A 20,195-nucleotide genomic window follows, 5' to 3' on the forward strand; every position below is an offset into this window, starting at 1 on the left:
TTTGCTGGATAGTTGTTAGTTGGACCTCTTGTTTATATTTCAAGTCACTAATTTCAGGTATCTTTACATTAAGCCTAGATTTTGGGCTAGAACAAAACAGTATCTTAGCAAGTATCTCTTTAAATAGAGAGGAGTAGCAGAGGGTGTAATGAGGAATGCCTTTAGTCAAAGCAGACGGTTCACGCCTTGGAAGAACAAACACATAACAAGCAAACAAGGAGCCCTATAGGGAAAATTATTTCCTGAGTTTGAAAAACGCAGCTCCTTTGCTGTCCATGTGAGAGATGCAGAAACGGAACGTTTGTAAAGGGGATTTTCTGTATCACCTTGGAGCACTTCTTTATTCCACTGTGGCCTGTCTTGGGTATGGCCAGTGCCTGATGCTGCAAGTGTTAGGACCATGGTCTCGAATTGTGTTCTCTCTAGTGTCCCTGATGATGTCAGTGAGTGTAAGATAGCAAGGCTAACAGGCTGCCATGGTTATTCAGATGATTCTTCCTTTGGCTTCCACAGACTAAGGAATTTCTTTTTAATTGTGATTCTGAAAACTACGCTTTCATCCATTTAAATTTACGCAGATTGCTGAGAGTTCTTTGACTAGGATATTCTTATTTCAAAATCAAATCTATGATTTTAGCCCCCAAAATTTTTGTCGGCAAGTTCTAAAAGTCTTCAATTTTAATTTGTTTGTTTGTTTGTTTTAATTATTACTTCTTACATTCTCCTTAGCTTTTGTTTGCCAAGTAAGTTGTTTCCTGAACTCACATAGCTGTTTTATTGTTTATATGATCCTCTTACAAATACTCTGGTATGGTGATGTTCTTGAAGCACAGACAACAGAACTGGATGTGGTATTTTGCTAGCTGAGAGCTTGTTTAAAGTCAAAATCTGCAACTTGGGCTGTTCTGTTTTAAAATACTATTACATGCATACTTGTGTAATTTGGTATTAAACTTGTGTTATTAAATCAACTATGGAAGCATCCTCATTTAGACGTAATGTGTTTGAGTTTGTGAGGGTTTCTACTGGATTATACTCTGGATGACGTGTTCCAGTTCTAATGGAAGTTCTTGTGTACATCCCGTGTTGCTAGTGGTTGACTGGATCGCTGGTTTACTTTAGTAATCGCTTTGCACCCAGTTTTTTTAAGGTCTCGTTAATTTACAGGTCACTTAAAAAAAGCCTCAGATGAAATCAGATTGGCCTCTTACTAGGCATCCTATCGTTTGTGCAGTTGAATCTCTTATAGCTGTACCTATTATACAGAGCATGTTTATGCCATGTGGTGAAGTGTGTTGCAGACACAGTCTGTACTGACCCCTGTTGATAAATCCACATGCCTCTGGCTGCTTGGAGATGTCAGCTTAGGTCTTGAAACCAGCACAGCTGTGTTGGTGTTGCACCTATGGTAAGTCTTGCCTCTGAGATTTGCAGGTGTGGGCACAGTGCCGTGGTAACTTGCTGTATGATTTCTGGTTCTAGAGCTAGTGTGGGATTTTGTTTCAGTAACAGCCCTTATACGCTCTTTCCCAGGAGACTCTAGAAAAAAACCCCCAAACCTCAGAAACCACTAGCTATCTCTGTTTAGCCATGCTTATTCCTTCCATTTCATAATTATTACAAACTTACGGTTACTGTCACCCTAATTACCTTCTACCTGAATGTTTGGTGTGTTTTGTGGTTTTTTTTCCCCGCTGGATCTTCCTTACTGCTCAGAACCAAGCCTAAAATGAGCTGTCTCCCTAGGGATGTCACCTGGTTTTGGGGAGGGGGAAGCTGCCACCTACACCCTTCAAGAATTCGATAGGGAATTCCATTCTGCTACTTCACGGGCATCCAGCTAAAACCTTTGGTCTTCCTTTAGAGTTTGTTCAGAAAAACTTCATCTGTTTCCTGCTTTGGCAGCTAGAGCACCTAAGGACAATTTATCATGACATCGTCCTCTGCCTTAAATGTGTTATAGTTGTATGTATATATACTTCTGTATGTGTGTGTAAAGTATATATGTAAATATAGAGAGAGAGCAAGACTTTTGTTCTGTCTCCTCTCCTCCAGACCCACTTCTTCCACAGTTGAGTGTTTCATCTGAAACACATCGGATTAATCTTGAAATTTATTTCAGTCAGGCTGAAATGGTTTGGTTTCTTAACGTGAAGTAGTTTGAACTTTGGCTAATGAAACTTTGTATTTGACTTCAGTGTGAAAACGTGGCTGTCCTTTAGAATTTGTTACTACCAGTAATTGCTTTTTGTTCTTCAGTTTCCAAGAACTGAGTTGTGTACTAATTGTTTGTAGACAACCAAAGGATTGGGAAAAGGGAACTTTTGGGACAATTGTAGTAACAAATGCACATCAGTACCTCTGTACCAAATGCCTTTTCAAATATGAAGCAATTCTTGTGTTTTGATGCCCATACTTCCTTGCAGACTTACAGAACCTGTTTATGATTAGTAATTCAGTAAAATTTGGTAACTGTTGTGTGTGGTGTTAAATCCAATTTACGTACAGCCTACAAACTGATACGAGTTCTACTGACTGGGTAACTTGTGAACTAAGTTAAGTTGCTTTGAACTTTGTAGGGTAAAACAGCATGCTAAACTTTTCCTGTGTTTGCCAGTCAAGACTGTAGTTGTGTATTGGTCATTGAAATAAACCATTTAAGAAGTGGTGTCTCAGCATCTGCTTCCTTCAGCTTCTAGATCAAAGCTGAGTGTGTGTCTTCTAGTCAATGCTTTGCAGCTGATAAGGCAAAGATTTGAGGACTAATAAGGTTTAAAAGCAGCAGCTCATCATTGTTCTAATACCACTCTATCATTTTTGAACTGGAATTAGCTTGGATCCATTCAGCTGAAAGCACAGATAGAGCAAGTATTTGTTTGCTTTTATTTCTGTGTGGACATACTCCAGTCAAACTAGAAGAGTAATGGTGATCACCAGCAAAAGGAGCAAATGATTGCTATCTTTACCCTTAGCAAAACGAAAAGGCAGCCATCCATAGCAACTTAGCACTCTTGTCCGCGTTTTTATTTTTTAAAATCGTTGATAGAGCTCTGTGCTCTCAGGAGTATTATTGTTGCTTCCTTTGGTTTAGTGTAGCTTCACCACAGTATGTTAACCTTGGATGTGTGTGATCCCAGTGGAAATCAGGATGCTGGAAACCTTGCTTTTGGCTGTGAAGTAATGTAGTTACCTATCCCTCTCTCATCATAGTCTGTTATAGTGAGAAGAACTAGATGCATCTTGGATAAGTTCTATACCTGTTTATGATTCAGGCTGAAGGTTTGTGATTGGAAATTTGGAGACTGAGCAGCAATAGATTAAAAAGAAAGCAGGTCTGGTGCTTTGGCAGTGCTATCAGGGACTGCCTTCTCTGCTCAGGTAAAATGTAAAAACAGATGTAAACATAAAAGGTGGCTATTTAGGAAAGGTATGTAGTAGTCAAAAGTACTTAACAAGTATATTGCTTGCTGTCCTGCTTTTATTTCAGGCAAAAGAGAGTATAATCTTAGAATTCCCCATGTACTGAAACTCCATTTTTTCAGCCTGCCCTACTCGTAGAAGGTGTCAAGTTGCTGCAGTGTGAATGAACATCAAAGACAAGTTCTCATCTGATGATGTGTTAGTTCTGAAATAAGATGCTTGAGAGGAAAACTGCTATGCTGAAGTAGACTTCACAGTCTTGGCATGTTTGACATAATAAACTAAAATTATAAGTGGAAGACTTCAGTCTTTACAGGCCTAAAATATTTTGTCACAGGCATACGTTTGTCAAAATTTTATGAAACTTTATTTTGATTGATTCATTGGGGTTTTTTTTACTGCAGACATTAAAGAATTTTTGACCAATTTTCCCTGTGTGTGAAGACTCTGCCAAAGTATCAAGTTTGAAAATGGATTTGAGAATATTGCTTTTGTAAATGCTTAGTGCCATCACTATGGTGGTATCGGTAGTCTTCAGCAGAACAGTCTTAGTGTTATTGCACTAGTTAACCTATATGCATGGCGTATAATAGATACTCAAAAGCAGTCTCTTTAAACCCAATTTTCTTTTTTAACTAGATGTAAAATACTGCTTTTACAAACATATGTGGGGTCAATATTTAAATGAAACTTCTGTGTATACACTTTTCCAGCCAAATTTGCTCATATGGTCAAACTATAAATCGAAATATAAGAACAAATACCTGCCACTAGAATTATGCTGGCAAGAGGTGCGGCTGCGAGTATAGCAACTCCAGGGGCTTTGATTTGTGTCAGTGGAAACCACCCCCCTGCTACCACCAAAATCATATGCTAGGAGGATTTTTTGCCAAGTGCTCTTCCAAAGTGCCTCCCCTAAGCTGACAAAAGCAGTTTTGTCATCATATTTGTATTGGTGATCTAGTGTGGGTTTCTCCTCTGTGCTGGCAAAACCACGTCTGAAGCTTAGACACACAGTGTATTCTGCTAGCGTGTAAAAGATTAAATGCTGTTTTTTTCATACTCAACATGTAGCATATGGAACATAACACTTTTTTTTTCCTGTTCTTTTCCAGTTTAGGTCTAATATCAGATTCTTTTCATATGTTTTTTGACTGTACTGCTCTATTGGCTGGATTAGCAGCTTCAGTTATTTCAAAATGGAGGTCAAACGATGCTTTCTCATATGGGTAAGAAACTTCAGGCTGTTACCTTAATGTATTTTAGTAAATGTCTAGGTGGTAATTTTTCACTGTATGAACAAAACCTTTTTTTGCAGAACATGGAAAAGCTATGTTGAAAGGGTGGGTTTTTAAGGTGAGTTATGTAAACCTTTAAGTTAATATCCCCCTAGAAACAGTAAAAATGTGAAGGCATTGCTTTTGGGGAGCAGGTTTATCACTTCTAAGATCTCTGTGATCATACTAGTGGAAACAAGTTACGCAGCAGAAAGTGGCCCTGCATTGTCATGTGTTTGTGGCACCAGTGAAGTAAGAGCAGCCGCATCATGGGATTGTCCTCACAGCGCAGTGAGATGCGTTATAGGGAATCTCAGATATCTCGGACTCCTGGTGCCCCATGCCTTCTGTGGAACAGAAAGTTACAACTGAAAGGAGCTAAGTCTCAGTGACGCTGCACCTGAGATTATAAGCCATGCTTCTCAGAACCAGCAGGATTCAACAGCTGTGGCTACCACTAACGCAGATCCTCAAGGCTGAGGTATGTCATTCCGTACCGCCCTTCGTGGATACAGCTGCTGCAGCTGGTTCTGTTTGAAGGGCACTTGGTTCCCTTGCACATTGCAGTTGTGCCCTATAAAACAATACTGGTGATACAATATTAATTGGTGATAGTGATTAATTAACAGCAAATGAGCTGTAACATGGGTTGCTGCATTCCCCATAGCATTACTGACCTGAATGTCAGCATTTAGCTTCAGCTGTCTTGCCTAAGCCTGGGTCATGTAGTTTGACACTTAAAGCACTGTTTAATTAAGGTGGAAACTCCAGTGTGCCTAGAAATCAATTTAGGAAGAATTGATTGTACCATGAACTAATTGCAATGAAAGCAGGTTCTGTATTAATTACTGCTCTGCATTTAAACAGCTGGTGTTCCATTTATTAGAGAACAGCCACAATTTATTAAGTCTGATGTTTGCTACATTGGAATTGCATGTTATTCTAACCTGGCTGTTTTTTATTGGAAAAATTTAGTAGCTGAAGTAATTAATTTCTGCTTAAAACTTTTACTAAAAATCCCCCTACTAGAGGGGGAGCAGATTAATGTATGGCTGTTTGATATTAAACAGAATTTTACATCAGCAGACTTCGATTACATCTCGCATGCTTATCTTACTTCGTGGCTTCCAAATATCTGTTTATACCATAACTATCAGTAGAGATGATCTTAAGTGGGAAGATTTTGACGTATTTGAAAGTTTTCTTTCATCTAGATCAGGTAATGGCTGATCTAGATCAAGTAATTTCTGTCAAAATACAACATAGTGAATTTCATATACTTAACCTGTAGTTTATATATTGCACCTTCCATTTAGCAAATCTCTGTGTAATACAACTGTTTGAGAACTACGAGATTGTACTCCAGTCTCTTAAGTTCCACTCTTATTTTTCAGCATTTAAATGGAGGTGGTAATACCTGTTGTTGCTTTTTTGTTTCTTGCAGGTATGTTCGAGCAGAAGTACTTGCTGGTTTTGTAAATGGTTTATTCCTCATCTTTACAGCATTCTTCATTTTTTCTGAAGGTGTTGAGGTATGTTGTGAAGTCAATTGCACTATTAACTGTCACGTTTCTATTTGTAGAGCATATTTAATGGGGATAAAATTATTGAAATTGATTATGTTCACTCTTGCAACACTTAGCTTCAGATCCAAATTGTGTTAGGCCTGTAATGTCTCATTGAAAAGAAACTTCCAAAGAGAGTAGGGTAAAAAAGAATTAAAAAAAAAAAATCTAGATTTCAGAAGTTTTGAAAAATGCCAAATTTGTTCTCAGTCTTCATTTCATTCCCCTCATCCCCTCACCCTTCTAAGGGGAAGGGAAGAAATGATGTTCTAGACTCTTGGAAGTTGTTTGGATGATGGGTAATCCATGTATGACAACAAACTTGAATGTTTTCATATGGTATTGAGCCACATCCCACAGCATAATGAAATTTTATGATAAAAGTTAGCTAGACTATCAGAATATTATACTATACTTTCACAGCTTTAATAATAAAACTTCAGCTTCAGACAGTAAGAATTAGTCTGTGTACCATCCCAAAAACTGTAAGTCCTGAGTAATTTCTAATTATGTCTTTATATATGCCTGTTTGTATGAAAATGCTCCTGTATCTAAGCAGTATTTTCAGTGCCTTTTAATAATGTAAAGAGATTGTAGAACTCTACATTTGCTTCTTGGTTTGTTGGGTTTTTTTGGTTTTTTTAGAGAGCACTGGAGCCTCCTGACGTGCATCATGAGAGACTTCTTCCTGTTTCTATACTAGGATTCATTGTAAATCTTATAGGAATATTTGTTTTTCAACACGGAGGTCATGGGCATTCACATGGCTCTGGTAGGATGTCTATAATTTTCAGTACTGTTTCCTTTCTTGGCACCTTGTGTTCCAGGACCTTATAATCTTCCAATGAGAACTCCACGATTAAATTTTAATGTCTTTTTAGTGGCAATCCTAGCCAAATGTGTATGTGACTTGTTGCAATATTGACTTTTATGTTTTATCACTAGCCCTAGTATGTCACTGCCGTACTTCTCATTTAATATCCATTAACTGGAAGACCTAGCATGCCAGAATCTGCTTTCTGGAACATGCACTCTTCTGCACCTTATTGGAAGTGATTTGCAGAGTGTCTTTTGGACAAAATTAAGCTGGAGTTAAGTGAGGTCTTGGCTGGAAAATTTACAAAACAGTGTCTGAACCAAATTTTAAGTATGGGATGATTCAGCTTCAGGTGCTTCTCAACTTAGTGTCTTTTGAATTTGAATGCAGAATTTATTTGCCTAAATATATATGGTAAACATTTTGTTTGGGGTTTTTTTCTGCAAAGCTAATTGGTATATCTTTCAGCTTAACATATAAACTGATACAGACTGATGGCAGAAAATAGTCTTTGGTCTTTAAGCAGCAATTTAAGCTTGAATTTTTAACGTGTGAATGATAGCCGATTTCTGGTTTCTTAAAACAGCTGTTTTTAATGTGCTTGTATCTAATTATGTGTACATTTTCCAAATTGTACTAAAAGTGTAGCACAACTTGTCTCAAAGTAAGAATGTATAAAAGCACTTGACTTCTCAAATCAGGTATGTATTACACAGCTGCACAGCATAGATTTAGATGACAAACAGCTTGTGTTAATTTTCTTAACTTACTTAAAGCCATACCTTAACATGACCTAAAACATGAATAGGTTTCGAGTAGCTTAGAAACAAATGTAAGCATACTTTTATTCAACGTTTAAATTTATACTCTGACGGTGATATTTGTTTATAGGGCATGAACACAGCCATTCCCTATTTAATGGTGGTCTCAGCCACGGACACAGTCACGGAGGTCATGGTCACAGCCATGAACATAAACATGCCCATGGACACACTCATGATCGTGGCCATAGCCATGGACACTCTCATGGTCAGGATTATTGTCATGGTAAGTACTTAGTTAATGTCACAGACCATCTTGACTCAATTTAAATTTGCTATTAATGATTTACTGAAAAAAAAGAGAGGGTGCTGGCAGCTTGTTGCGAGCATACACGGAAGTAGTTTCACTAAATGTGTGGTATGCTACGCCACCACCATGTTTTGTGGCTCATTTTGGTAAGTGCTGTTTCACTTGCAGTAAGTTCAGTGTTAGTTTTTAAAGGTTTTGCTTTACCTGCATTTTTTTGAATGTTCATTGTGATGTTATGTGTTGGCAAAAGATAAAACAGATGTATGCTATAGCAATATAGTGAAATTAGTTATTGAGTGCTTTGTTTCAATTTTTCATTAAAGTCAATAGACAAGCTGCTTTGCTAGTGTTCTTCATTTGAATAATTTTACAGATCAAGGTATTAGGAAAGATGAACAAGCAATTTTACTTTGGGTACTTAGGGATTGATATGTCATACTTGGTTTGGGATCTCAAATATAAGATTTTCCCTGTCTTGTATAATTGTAATCTGTTTTAAAGCTGGTTATGAAAAAGGTACTTGGTATTTTAGCTGCACTTAAATCTTTTCTATAAAGGCAAACAATCTGTGAAGAGACATCCATGCAAAATATGATCGGTAGCTTTCACTATGGGAGAAGAGACAGTGTGGTTACTACCTATTTGAAACAATGCAAGTGAAAGCCTTATTGTAATGCAGGGTTGTCAATCCTTCCTGCCTAAGCCATAAACTAGAATCTGATGTGACTGAAAATGTGCCCATACAGAGCAGGGAATAGTGTGGTAACTTGCAGGCAGGAGGTGACAAAGAGTATAAAAAGATTTATGTGTACCTTCCTTGCTATTTTTAGTAGAAAATTGGTGCTTGTTTTCCGAGTGTTCTCCTGGAGTTTGGTTGGAAAGCAGGAGCTCCCTCCTCCTGCCTCTTCCTTGCTCTCCCCATGCCCCCCACCCCAGTGGAGCAGCAAATGTAGCTATCTGTTTTGTGCAATTTGATACTGAAATCAACTTTTGCATAAATTATTATATATCTTCACTGGAAGTCATTTGCTATCCTTTAACAAGTTTTTCTTAAAATCTTTGATGTGTTCCGCAGAGGCATTCATCTGCTTGGATGAGAGGATTTTTTGACTTAGTTCTACCTTCTCCAAGTCTTATCCTTGTTGTTTTACAATAGGTATAAATGCTTGCTTAAGTGAAATATTTCTGGTTAGCAAATTTATTTGACCTTACTCTTCTTGTTTGCGTGTATGGCTTGTATTCTTGAGGGGGCCTTATTTTTTTTCTTATTATATAAGAAAGGTCTTACTTCTCAGTTTGTTTTCATTAAAAAATGTTGATCTTTTTATTTTTATGTATACATATATAAAATCTATTATGTAAAGTGCTATTTTCTTTTTTAAAAAAAGTGTTTTAAGACTTTTAACTTAATTGCTGCATTAAACAATAGCTAGAGTAAAAGCTAGTCATTGTGAACAGCTTGTCTGTTCAAGAAATTTCAGAAAGGAAGACCATAACAGAATGTACCACTAGAGAGAGCCTTTGTGTAGGTTAATATGCCAATAATTGTCTTCACAGATGACCATTCTCTTGAAGGGATGGCTGGATCCAGCAAACAGATTTTACAAGGTATGATGAAAATAAGTATAGTGGTTTATTAGTTTTATCATGGTCTGCCTGCCTGTGACTGTTTGTCACACATCTGTTTCAGATGGTGCCTCCGGGTAAACACTACATTTTTCTTAGAGGAGCTATTTTATGAAGTCCCCTTCCACCTGTAAACAGAGCAGTGCCATACGCTGTGCATGGCTAGGCATTGAGACACTCACTGAAGTCTAAATGTAATGCAGCGTCAACACAGTTTAAAAGGGACATCCCAAAAGCTGGGATTTAGCTTCTGTTACTGATGCTGAAAAGTCAAATAATAAAAATCTAGGAAAGAGTGGTTAAAAGCAGAAACTTTAGGAGCCTAATTGCAATGTATGCTCTGGAAAGTGAAAAACAGTATTATTAAGATAGAATGTATTTGAAAAATGCAGATTGATATAGTTGTTAAAGGGCACCTGAGCTTAAAACTTGCATCTCATCAAGCTATTACAGTTGGTTTAGACAAGATAGTAATTCACTCTAAATTGTGTGGAGTCCATGACCTCCTGAGCATTAGTGTAAATAAAACTGACATCCTCGTTATCAGTAATTTGAGCTTTGATTAATTTTTTTTGCAGCATTCAAGAGGGAGAAAATAATGTAATGTAAGAGGTAGCAATTATTTGGCATACCCAAATGTACATACTGTTTTCTCTAGTTGGATGATTTTCTGGCTTGTCTGTAGTCTTTGAAAAGGAACATTTTCAACCTCTTCCAGAACTTAGAGTATACCATATTACATATATGTATACTCAGTACTTCAGTAGAAGATATTTGAAAGTCAGTCTTTTCATGAAAGGCACGTTTTAATTGAAGCATATTAAAAAGACTCAATTTTATATAATTTTATTTTAATTTTTCAATACTGCGGTGGGTTGGCTCCGGCCAGCAACTAGGCACCCAGCAGCTGCTTGCTCACTCCTGCAGTGGGACAGGGAAGAGAATTAGAAGAGTAAAAGCGAGAACTACTCTTGGATTGAGATAAAGGCAGTTTACTAAGTGAAGGGGAAAAAAAAAAAGAAAAAAGAAAAGAAAAAAAAACCAAACAAAAAACAAATGATGCAAAGACAATCGCCCACCACCTCCCACCAGCAGATCAATGCCTGGCCAGTCTCTGAGCAACTGCTGACTTAGAAAGACTGCTCCTCAGTTTTATTGCTGAGCGTGATGTTATATGGTATGGAATATCCTCCTGGTCAGTTGGGGCCAGCTGTCCTGGCTGTGTCCCCTCCCAGCATCTTGCCCACCCCGCCCTACTTGCTGTGGGGGCAGAGTGAGGAACGGAAGGCCTTGATGCTGTGCAAGCGCTGTTTGGCAATAGCTAAAACATTGGTGTGTTATCAGCACGGTTCTAGTCACAAATCTAAACGACAGCATCATGCAGGCTGCTATGGAGAAAACCGAACTCCATCCCAGCCGGACCCAGTACAAATGTAGACTTGGAAAAACCACTAAAGAGCTGATTTATAGTTGTGCGTTGTTTTTATGAGGAGGGATTATCTGAGTATGGAGAATTGTCTTAAAAAAGCTGTTTCTGAATGACTGTTCCCGTCATTGCCAGCAGGGAGCTCCAAAGGCTAAATTTTAGCTAGCTGCAAAGCGCTTGTTTCTTTGTCTTTTAAGGTAGTGTGTTATTCTTCAAAATAAAAGTGAAGTTGTTCATGTCCGCAGTATTGTTTAATTCTCAAAATCATTTGTCTTGGATTTCCTTACCAGACAACTTCTACAGGTATTGTCACTGAAACATTAGCATCTTTCAGAGCTTTACAGAGCTGTTTCTGTTAACAGTCTTTCCATCTTACACAGTGCTTATCGTTGTCTGTAGGCATCAGGGAACATGAGTTTCTTTACTGTAATATGGGTGGGTATTGAATGAAAAAAAAAATCTAGCTACATCTGTTAATCACTGCTTAAGTTGATAGCCATGCCATGAAACACCCCTTACTGCTAAGTGCAGAAAATAATGTAAATTCTTCAAATTCTCTATATTCTACAAATATGTTGAAATCCTGTGATCACTTTCTGTGTGTTTAACCAAAAATTGACCACAAATTTAACAAGCATAAATCATGTTATCTAGTTCTTGCAACTCTTCTCCGTAACCTGTCTTTGAAATACTCCATTAGCTTTCAGAATACCAAGTTGTAATGATATCAATTAATCTCTTACAGGTGTATTTCTACACATTGTTGCAGACACGCTCGGAAGTATTGGTGTAATCATATCTGCTATATTGATGCAGAACTATGGTCTAATGATAGCAGATCCTATTTGTTCAATGCTGATAGCACTACTTATAGGAGTGAGGTAAGTGTTGCTATCGCTGACATTTGCTAGTATTTTTGATGCTAGTTACAGCACAAATTACAGCTCAGAAGAAAAGGTTTGTCTGTTATGCTAATGACTTACAACGTTTGCTTTTCTTCCAAGAGTGATATGTTACCTCTGTTCTGTACGGCTGTTCTGGTGTGCTCTTACATGAGCTATCTTTCTTTTCCTTTTCTACAGCTTTTCCTCTTAAATCTGCCTATTTTACCCCTGTTTGCATAATACTACAAAAATGTCTTTCAGGTTCAAACTGTAGAAAGCTTCCTCTCTGTATTTAGTACATGCTTATATAAACCAATGTACTCCAGTAAATGGAGCAGAATGGCTTCGGGGCAGCAGAGTTGAGCCTGCTGGCACAGGATGTGCCCTTGTCCTTGACAAATCAAGGCTGGTAACTTTTTTTTTTCCCTCCGGCGCGAACTGTCTTTTCCTGTGTATTTGTATTCTGAGACATCCTTACACTGTTTAAGATCTGATGGAAATGCTTCAAGTAGTTCTGGGCTTTCCCGGTTGTTGCTTACCAAGATCGCTGTAAATGTGAAGCTGTTTGGATTAGACTGGACAAGCAAACGCTTCGTTTAGTGATGCTGTTATTGAGGCTTTTCTGGCAGCAGTTTCAATGGTGGCATAGGGCAGAGTGCCACAACTCCAGTTACAACCTAATAACTGAACACCTTTGTCTCTTCAGTAGTGGTGAATGTCATCCGATTAACTGCAGCTACTTATAAACATGCCACATATGGTATAAGCATACCATATGCATGGCAGCATTCACAGAATTATTGATGTGAATCTCCCTATTTATCAGTGTAGGGCAACATGCTTCAGGCACCAAATGCCCACAGAAATCTGTGTGCTAGAGATCACTGTTAAATTACCACTTTAATATAAACTTAGTATTTTGACTTAAACCTCCTGTAATTTCCTAAAGGACAAATTATTACAAACTAATTCTGTTACTGAAATCTCAAAAAATGGGAAAGAAAATGTGCAGGTTACCAAGGGGGAAGAAGCTATTGCTGAGGTAATAGCTGGGTAAAACACAGGTTTCCATACATTTTGTATTTTAAGGGTCTAGCTTTGTGTACAGCCATGCATATGTGGAGTGCTGACCAGAAGATACCACGTAAATGAGAATTTTTTTTTCTTCCATTCGTACAGAGGTTGGAAGAAGACTACCTTCCATAACAGAGGTTTTATAATAAAGCTGTTTATAGGTCTGCTAGCACAGTTAGGAGGAACGTCTGAGGTCCGTGTTCTGTGCTGAAAATACTGGAGGATTTCACTGCTTGATGTGTCTTTTGACCTGGTACCAGACCTCAGCCTGTAACATTATTTTGTTGGTCCGCGATGCTATAAATGATCTCTAGAATCATTACGCTAACTGAGTGCAGTCAGCTGCACCATAGTCAGTAGAAGCAAGCCTGCATTTCTTGCAGACTGACACATCCTGGCACAGCAGTGGAGCAAACACTAATTGCAGGGTTGGGTTGGGGTTTTTTTGTTGTTTGTTTTTTTTTTTTAAGCAGTCCAACAGACTCAACTACTGATGGCTTTGCTTGAAATGCACTTAAACGAGATCATAAACAAGATGACTGGCAGTTTCAGATGGAAATTCTTTGAGAGCTTGAGTCCCCTTTTGTGTTGTTTGACTTTAGTAATCTTCATTTACGCTTCTGGGCCTAAAACCATTGTTTATTCTGCCTTATTCTTCGCTATGCTGTGTGTGTGAAGTGCTCTTCTAGAAATAATGCAAAAGGTTTTTCAGATTTTCCCATAAGGGGATCTTTCCTAACAGTAATATGGGGGCCCAACTGATGTTTGCTAGCATATATAATAGTTTTATCCTTAATCTTTTTCAAGTCACCTAAATCTAACCTAGAGAAAAGATTGTACTGAAATTTTGTGAAATTTAGGATTTGAGGGGAAAAACATTGTTTGCAAAAAGACTTTAAACTGATAGTGGCAAGAGCTGTGTCTAGTTTTTTTTAAATTGTCTGTTTGCTGATGGGGTGCATGTGGGTTTGAGGAGGGGGATGTTCAATATCTAGTGGAGGGATTCCTGGCCACTTCTGTGGGCCTATTTGCAACCTTGATAAATAACTTTTTGGGAGGATTTGGCTTTAGATTAAATAATTGCCTGCTATTTCAGAGGAATATTTGTCAATTTTACTTGTGCGGAGTAGCCCATTCGTGTCCCTTTTACTAGTTAAACCAACTTTGATAAGGTGGAGTGGGGTAAGAGTACATGTGTGCCCTAACAAGTGGACCCATGCATGTGTGTTTAAAAATCAGGATCTTTTCTTTGTGGCTCTAATAAAGCAAGCATAGTTTTGAGTCAGAGATGCAAAAGCCAGTCTGAAAGTTGTCCAAAAGTTTTAATGCTGTCTGGGGACTTTCCCCTAGTTGGGACTGTGAAGCTATGCTTCTTTCAGATAGGCTTGTGTAAAAGCCCCAGGATGCTGTCTCTTCTTACAAGAGTACTTTAGCTGATTGGTTTAAATCTAAATAGTAGCGTATTTTATTGCTCATCTTCCAAAGCTCTTTTGCATGACTCCACATTTTAAGTATATGAAATTTTCCATTTCCATTTTAATTAGCTGCTTAGACTTCTGGTTCTACTTTAAACATATTAGTTATTAACTGATGAACTAGAGCTGGCAATACTCTCCTTGCTGCTGTTAATGTTAACCAACAGCTCTTAGTGAAAGCAAAACCTTGAGCGTGGATGATCTTTTATGTCTTTGAGTTACAATAAGCTTTACAATAAAGCAGCTGAAATGTCAAAATCTGTATGGAAATGCTTTTGCTCTTGGCTGTCAACTTGTTATTTAGGAGGGAGTCTTCTTTCCTCGGAGAATGTCTTTTTATGTGCGTATGTCTTTGAGCTCTTGTTGTGCTGTCCTTCTGTCACTTGCTCTCAAATGCCAAATTACTGTATCGGATTAAGACTTGCCTGTAGTACAGGTGCTTTTTTATCATCAGGAAGGTATCTTAGGAAACAGTTGTGAATATCGCAGATGGCTACGTGAGTGTAAATCTAAAGTCACGGTGGGAGAATGGTCCAGGCTTGAATATTCTCTATTAAATTTTAGATAGCGAGGATAAACTATTCTGAATGTTAGTCTAGAAGCCCTGCTTGTTGTATATGACAATAAAGTATACATTGAGAAAATTATTTTCATAAAGTTGGAAACTCCCAATAAAATACAAACTGGTAAATGAATTTTTACTCATGTTGGTTGGTGGCTTTCTCCTCCAAGGGAAGGATCCTCAGACCAGTCTAGATTACAGTATCACTTTAAGGGGAGACGAGGAGGGGGTGTCGCCCTCTATGTCAATGACAGCTGGAGTGCATGGAGCTCTGCCTGGGGATGGATGAGGAGCTGACGGGTCAGGATTAAAGGGAAGGCAGGGACAGGTGACATTACGGTGGGGGTCTGCTACAGGCCACCTGACCAGGAAGACCGAGCAGATGAGGCCCTCTACAGACAGACAGGAGCAGCCTCACGCTCACAAGCCCTGGTCCTCATGAGGGACTTCAGCCACCCCAGTATCTGTTGGAGGGACAACACGGCAGGGCATAAGCAATCCGGGAGGTTCCTGGAATGCGTCAATGATAATTTCCTTCTCCAAGTGATAGAGGAGCCAACGAGGAGAGGTGCTACGCTGGACCTTGTTCTCACCAACAAGGAGGGGCTGGTGGGGAATGTGAAGCTCAAGGGCAGCCTGGGCTGCAGCGACCACAAAATGGTGGAGTTCAAGATCCTTAGGGCATCGAGGAGGGCGCACAGCAAGCTCTCTACCCTGGACTTCAGGAGAGCAGACTTTGGCCTCTTCAGGGATCTGCTTGGTAGAGTGCCATGGGACAAAGCCCTGGAGGGAAGAGGGGTCCAAGAAGGCTGGGTAACGTTCAAGGATCACCTCCTTCAAGCTCAGGAGCGATGCATCCCAACAAAGAGGAAGTCAGGCAAAACCACCAGGAGGCCTGCATGGATGAACAAGGAGCTCCTGGACAAACTCCAACACAAAAAGGAAGCCTACAGAGGGTGGAAGCAAGGACAGGGAGCCTGGGAGGAATAGAGAGAAATTGTCTGAGCAGCCAGGGATCAGGTTAGGAAAGCTAAAGCCCTGATAGAATTAAATCTGGCCAGGGACATCAAAGGCAACAAGAAAAGTTTCTATAGGTACGTTGGGGAAAAAGGAAGATGAGGGAAAATGTGGGCCCTCTCCGGAACGAAACGGGAGACCTGGTTACCTGGGACACGGAGAAGGCGGAGGTACTCAATGACTTTTTTGCCTTGGTCTTTACTGGCAAGTGCTTGAGCTTCACCGCCCAAGCTGCAGAAGGCAAAGGTGGGGACTGGGAGGATGAAGAGCCGCCCACTGTGGGAGAAGATCAGGTTGGAGACCATCTAAGGCACCTGAAGGTGCACAAGTCCATGTCGTCTCTCTGGACCTCTGTAAGGCCTTTGACACGGTCCCCCACAACATCCTTCTCTCTAAACTGGAGAGGTATGGATTTGATGGGTGGACTGCCTGGTGGGTGAGGAATTGGTTGGATGGTCGCATCCAGAGGGTAGCGGTCAACGGCTCAATGTCCAGATGGAGACTGGTGACAAGTGGTGTTCCACAGGGGTCCGTATTGGGACCGGTACCGTTTAATATCTTCATCAATGGCATGGACAGTGGGATTGAGTGTACCCTCAGCAAGTTTGCAGATGACACCAAGCTGAGTGGTGCGGTCGACACGCCAGAGGGATGGGATGCCATCCAGAGGGACCTGGACAAGCTGGAGAAGTGGGCCCATGTGAACCTCATGAGGTTGAACAAGGCCAAGTGCAGGGTCCTGTACCTGGGTCGGGGCAACCCCCGGTATCAATACAGGCTGGGGGATGAAGGGATTGAGAGCAGCCCTGCCGAGAAGGGCTTGGGGGTACTGGTGGATGAACAGCTGGACATGAGCCAGCTTTGGCCCAGAAGGCCAATCGTATCCTGGGCTGCAGCCAAAGCAGCGTGGCCAGCAGGTCGAGGGAGGGGAGACCCCTCTGCTCTGCTCTGGTGAGACCCCACCTAGAGCACTGCGTCCAGCTCTGGAGCCCTCAGCATAAGAAAGACACGGACCTGTTGGAGCGGGTCCAGAAGAGGGCCACGAAAATGATCAGGGGGCTGGAACACCTCTGCTATGAAGAAAGGCTGAGAGAGTTGGGGTTGGTCAGCCTGGAGAGGAGAAGGCTTTGGGGAGACCTTCTTGCAGCCTAGCAGTACTTAAAGGGGGCTTATAAAAAAGATGGGGGCAAACTTTAGCGGGGCCTGTTGCGACAGGACAAGGGGGAATGGCTTTAAACTAAAAGGGGGTAGGTATAGATGGTAAGGAAGAAAATTTTTTACTCTGAGGGTGGTGAAGCACTGGCACAGGTTGCCCAGAGAGGTGGTGGATGCCCCGTCACTGGAAACATTCCAGGTCAGGTTGGACGGGGCTCTGAGCAACCTGGTCTAGTTGAAGATGTCCCTGCCCACGGCAGGGGGGTTGGACTAGATGACCTTTAGAGGTCCCTTCCAACCCAAACTATTCTGTGATTCTATGACTTTGGTGTGTGTTTATGCTAAGTAGTTAGTAGGCTTTCCAGCTGGAATGAGCTTGCATGGAGATGAATTCGGACAGAATTGTAGATGGGAATTTGAGGCAGGAGTCTTCTATAACATAAACAGCATTCTTTTAAACAGTAGAATAAGGTACCTTGAAAGAAGTCTTTGGATTCCTAACTTTATAAAGTACTTTTCTTAATCAGCTGAAGAATCTGGGACACCAACACTATTGGGATTTGGAAAGATTATATTCTTGCAGTACGATGGGTATTATTGGAAGTATGTATTCAGAAACACATTTGAATTATTTTCAACAAAACCAGGTTTATTTTCTGATGCTGAGCTTTAGGTATATGTATTTAAATGATGAATTCTTGGGGTAATAGGTGCAGGAGGAGCAAAGATAATGGTGTGACAGCAGTTAGGTACGTGGGTTTGAGACTAGCGAGAATCCATTCTGTCTTTTTAACAAATCACATTGGCATGTTTTTTGGCCTGATGAGAGATTGTCATAGGAAGATCTAAGTAATGCATTAATGTGGTGCCTTTGTGTAACCAACTCGCAGCTTTTATATCCTGTAAAGATACTATGATGCAAGTAGTACAAAGTAATCTAGAAAAGTATTTAGATTAAAATGGAAGAATAACAGATGTTGAATTTGGCATCCATTACTGGATGTGGGATAGTATTTATGAAATCACATGGTATGTTGCTCTTACTTTCTTGAAATAAGCAAATGAGTATAGTGGACTAACAAAACTATCACCAAGAACTTTCAGGTTCTCAAGTCTAGCTGCTTCATTATCTGAGTATGTATTGAAATTTTCTTGAAGTTGAAAATAATTATCTCACTGAATTTTGTCTCAAATTTTACAAAAATAAATACTTTGCAATTCAATTTCATAATTTTCCTGAAACTGATGATTAAACCTAGTTTAATTTAAAAATATATACCAGTAAATCTGCATTAGTATGTTACACTTTGCATGTCCAAGCAAATATTTAATCAAGATGTGGATATCGTCGTGCCCTCACATTTTTAGTGTACTTTAAGGTCATTAAGTAGCTGTTGCAATGTATTTATGCCATTGCAGTAAGCTCTGTTTTTGTTGAGAGTCTGATGATACTGTGTTCATACAGGTCATTAGATTTTTAAATACAAAATGCACGCGTTTTAGGAAGGCGTAAAGAACATTTTGTGTAGTCCAAATGTATCAGGCAAAAGCGTAAGCTGTATAGAGTTTGTTTTAATTTCCTTAAACTGAAAAAGTAATGTTTTTGATTCTTCATGTATAGTTAATGTTTGAGATAAAAAGCTGAATAAGATGATGGTGATAAGATGCCTTTAGAGGTTAATGAGACTCTTTGAGGAGCATTTTAATAGCTTGCTTTTCAGCAAGGAAATTTTCAAGAAAGTGTTACATGAAAAACTGAAAGACAAACTAAAATTAAGAAATTACTGTGTAAGCGCTGAATTTAGTGTTTCATACTTGATACATTTTTAGTTGTTTGAGAGTTTAATAAAGTTTATTTTTTGCGCTTTTTTTCTGAATAAAATGTGCATAAACCACTTAATCTGGTAGTGATTTGCCTTCAATCATGTATCCTCCAAGTTACTGCTTAATGGTCTGAGCTTGACTGTACCACAGAGTGTGCAGGGCATGGGTAGGGGGTAGATTTGATCCAGGGCTCCTTTTTTTTTTTTTCTTTCTTTAAATCTGTATTCTTTCTGGGATACTTATGTATCCAAAGAGGGAGTAAAGGCAGAACACAAATCCTTATTCCCTTCCATGGAACTATGTCTAATAAGCCAGTAAAATATCAGAGCAGTTGTATGCGAGTGCAGAGGGGAATCATTGCTCTTGCCAAGATTGCTTGTGTCTGGATGAAATACCTGTTGGTTCATTTTATGTTGAGTGTTTGCTTGCTTCAGTGTTGGGCAGCTTTCTCTGATTTACTAGCGTCTTGCCTGCTCCTATTAGTGGGTCTTCTCTGTTCAGTTTTCTGAAATGATGGCAACACTTGCCAAAAGAAATCACAAAATATCTGTATAGAATGACTAAAGAACTTATCGTTGCAATATAAAGCTGTACAGCCTCTAATTTGTAACCTATTTTGTCTTGTGCAGATGCACGAAGGGTTGAGCAACGCCTCTTCAGAGAAGTCAAGCAGTGCTTTTAATTCAAATGGTTGAGCCTTCCTGTAGACAACATCTCTAATTAGTGCAAATTGTCAACTACTGACACAGTTGCTCTGTGTTGCTCCTGTGGTCCTTCACTAAGGCTGCTCTAAGGTGACATATTCTCTGCCTAACTCCTCCTGAGTTAGCGCAGAACATTCTGGCTGCACAGTAAAACCCGGTGTGGGATTCTTCTGAGGTTGTTTTCACTGACAAATAAATACATTTCTAAGCTTAGTGGAAGCAGAAATGGGGTAGCTCTTACTAGAGTATAGAGAGGTAAGGTCAGTCACTTCCCTTTAGTAGACTATGACTGTCTGCA

General features: G+C 39.6%; 1 protein-coding gene across 1 annotated transcript in view; it reads left to right on the top strand.

The window, feature by feature from the left end:
* The window catches only part of SLC30A7 (solute carrier family 30 member 7), a 37,684-nt gene that overhangs the window by 1,947 nt on the left and 15,542 nt on the right, over positions 1-20,195 (top strand). The window contains exons 3-8 of the mRNA XM_076337909.1: positions 4,536-4,649; positions 6,142-6,229; positions 6,908-7,034; positions 7,971-8,126; positions 9,708-9,758; positions 11,948-12,083. Of these exons, the coding sequence (XP_076194024.1) occupies positions 4,536-4,649; positions 6,142-6,229; positions 6,908-7,034; positions 7,971-8,126; positions 9,708-9,758; positions 11,948-12,083 (672 nt within the window). The remainder of the gene's footprint in view (positions 1-4,535; positions 4,650-6,141; positions 6,230-6,907; positions 7,035-7,970; positions 8,127-9,707; positions 9,759-11,947; positions 12,084-20,195) is intronic.

This window comes from Aptenodytes patagonicus, chromosome 5 (genome assembly GCF_965638725.1).
Source record: "Aptenodytes patagonicus chromosome 5, bAptPat1.pri.cur, whole genome shotgun sequence".
Classification (NCBI taxonomy): domain Eukaryota; kingdom Metazoa; phylum Chordata; class Aves; order Sphenisciformes; family Spheniscidae; genus Aptenodytes; species Aptenodytes patagonicus.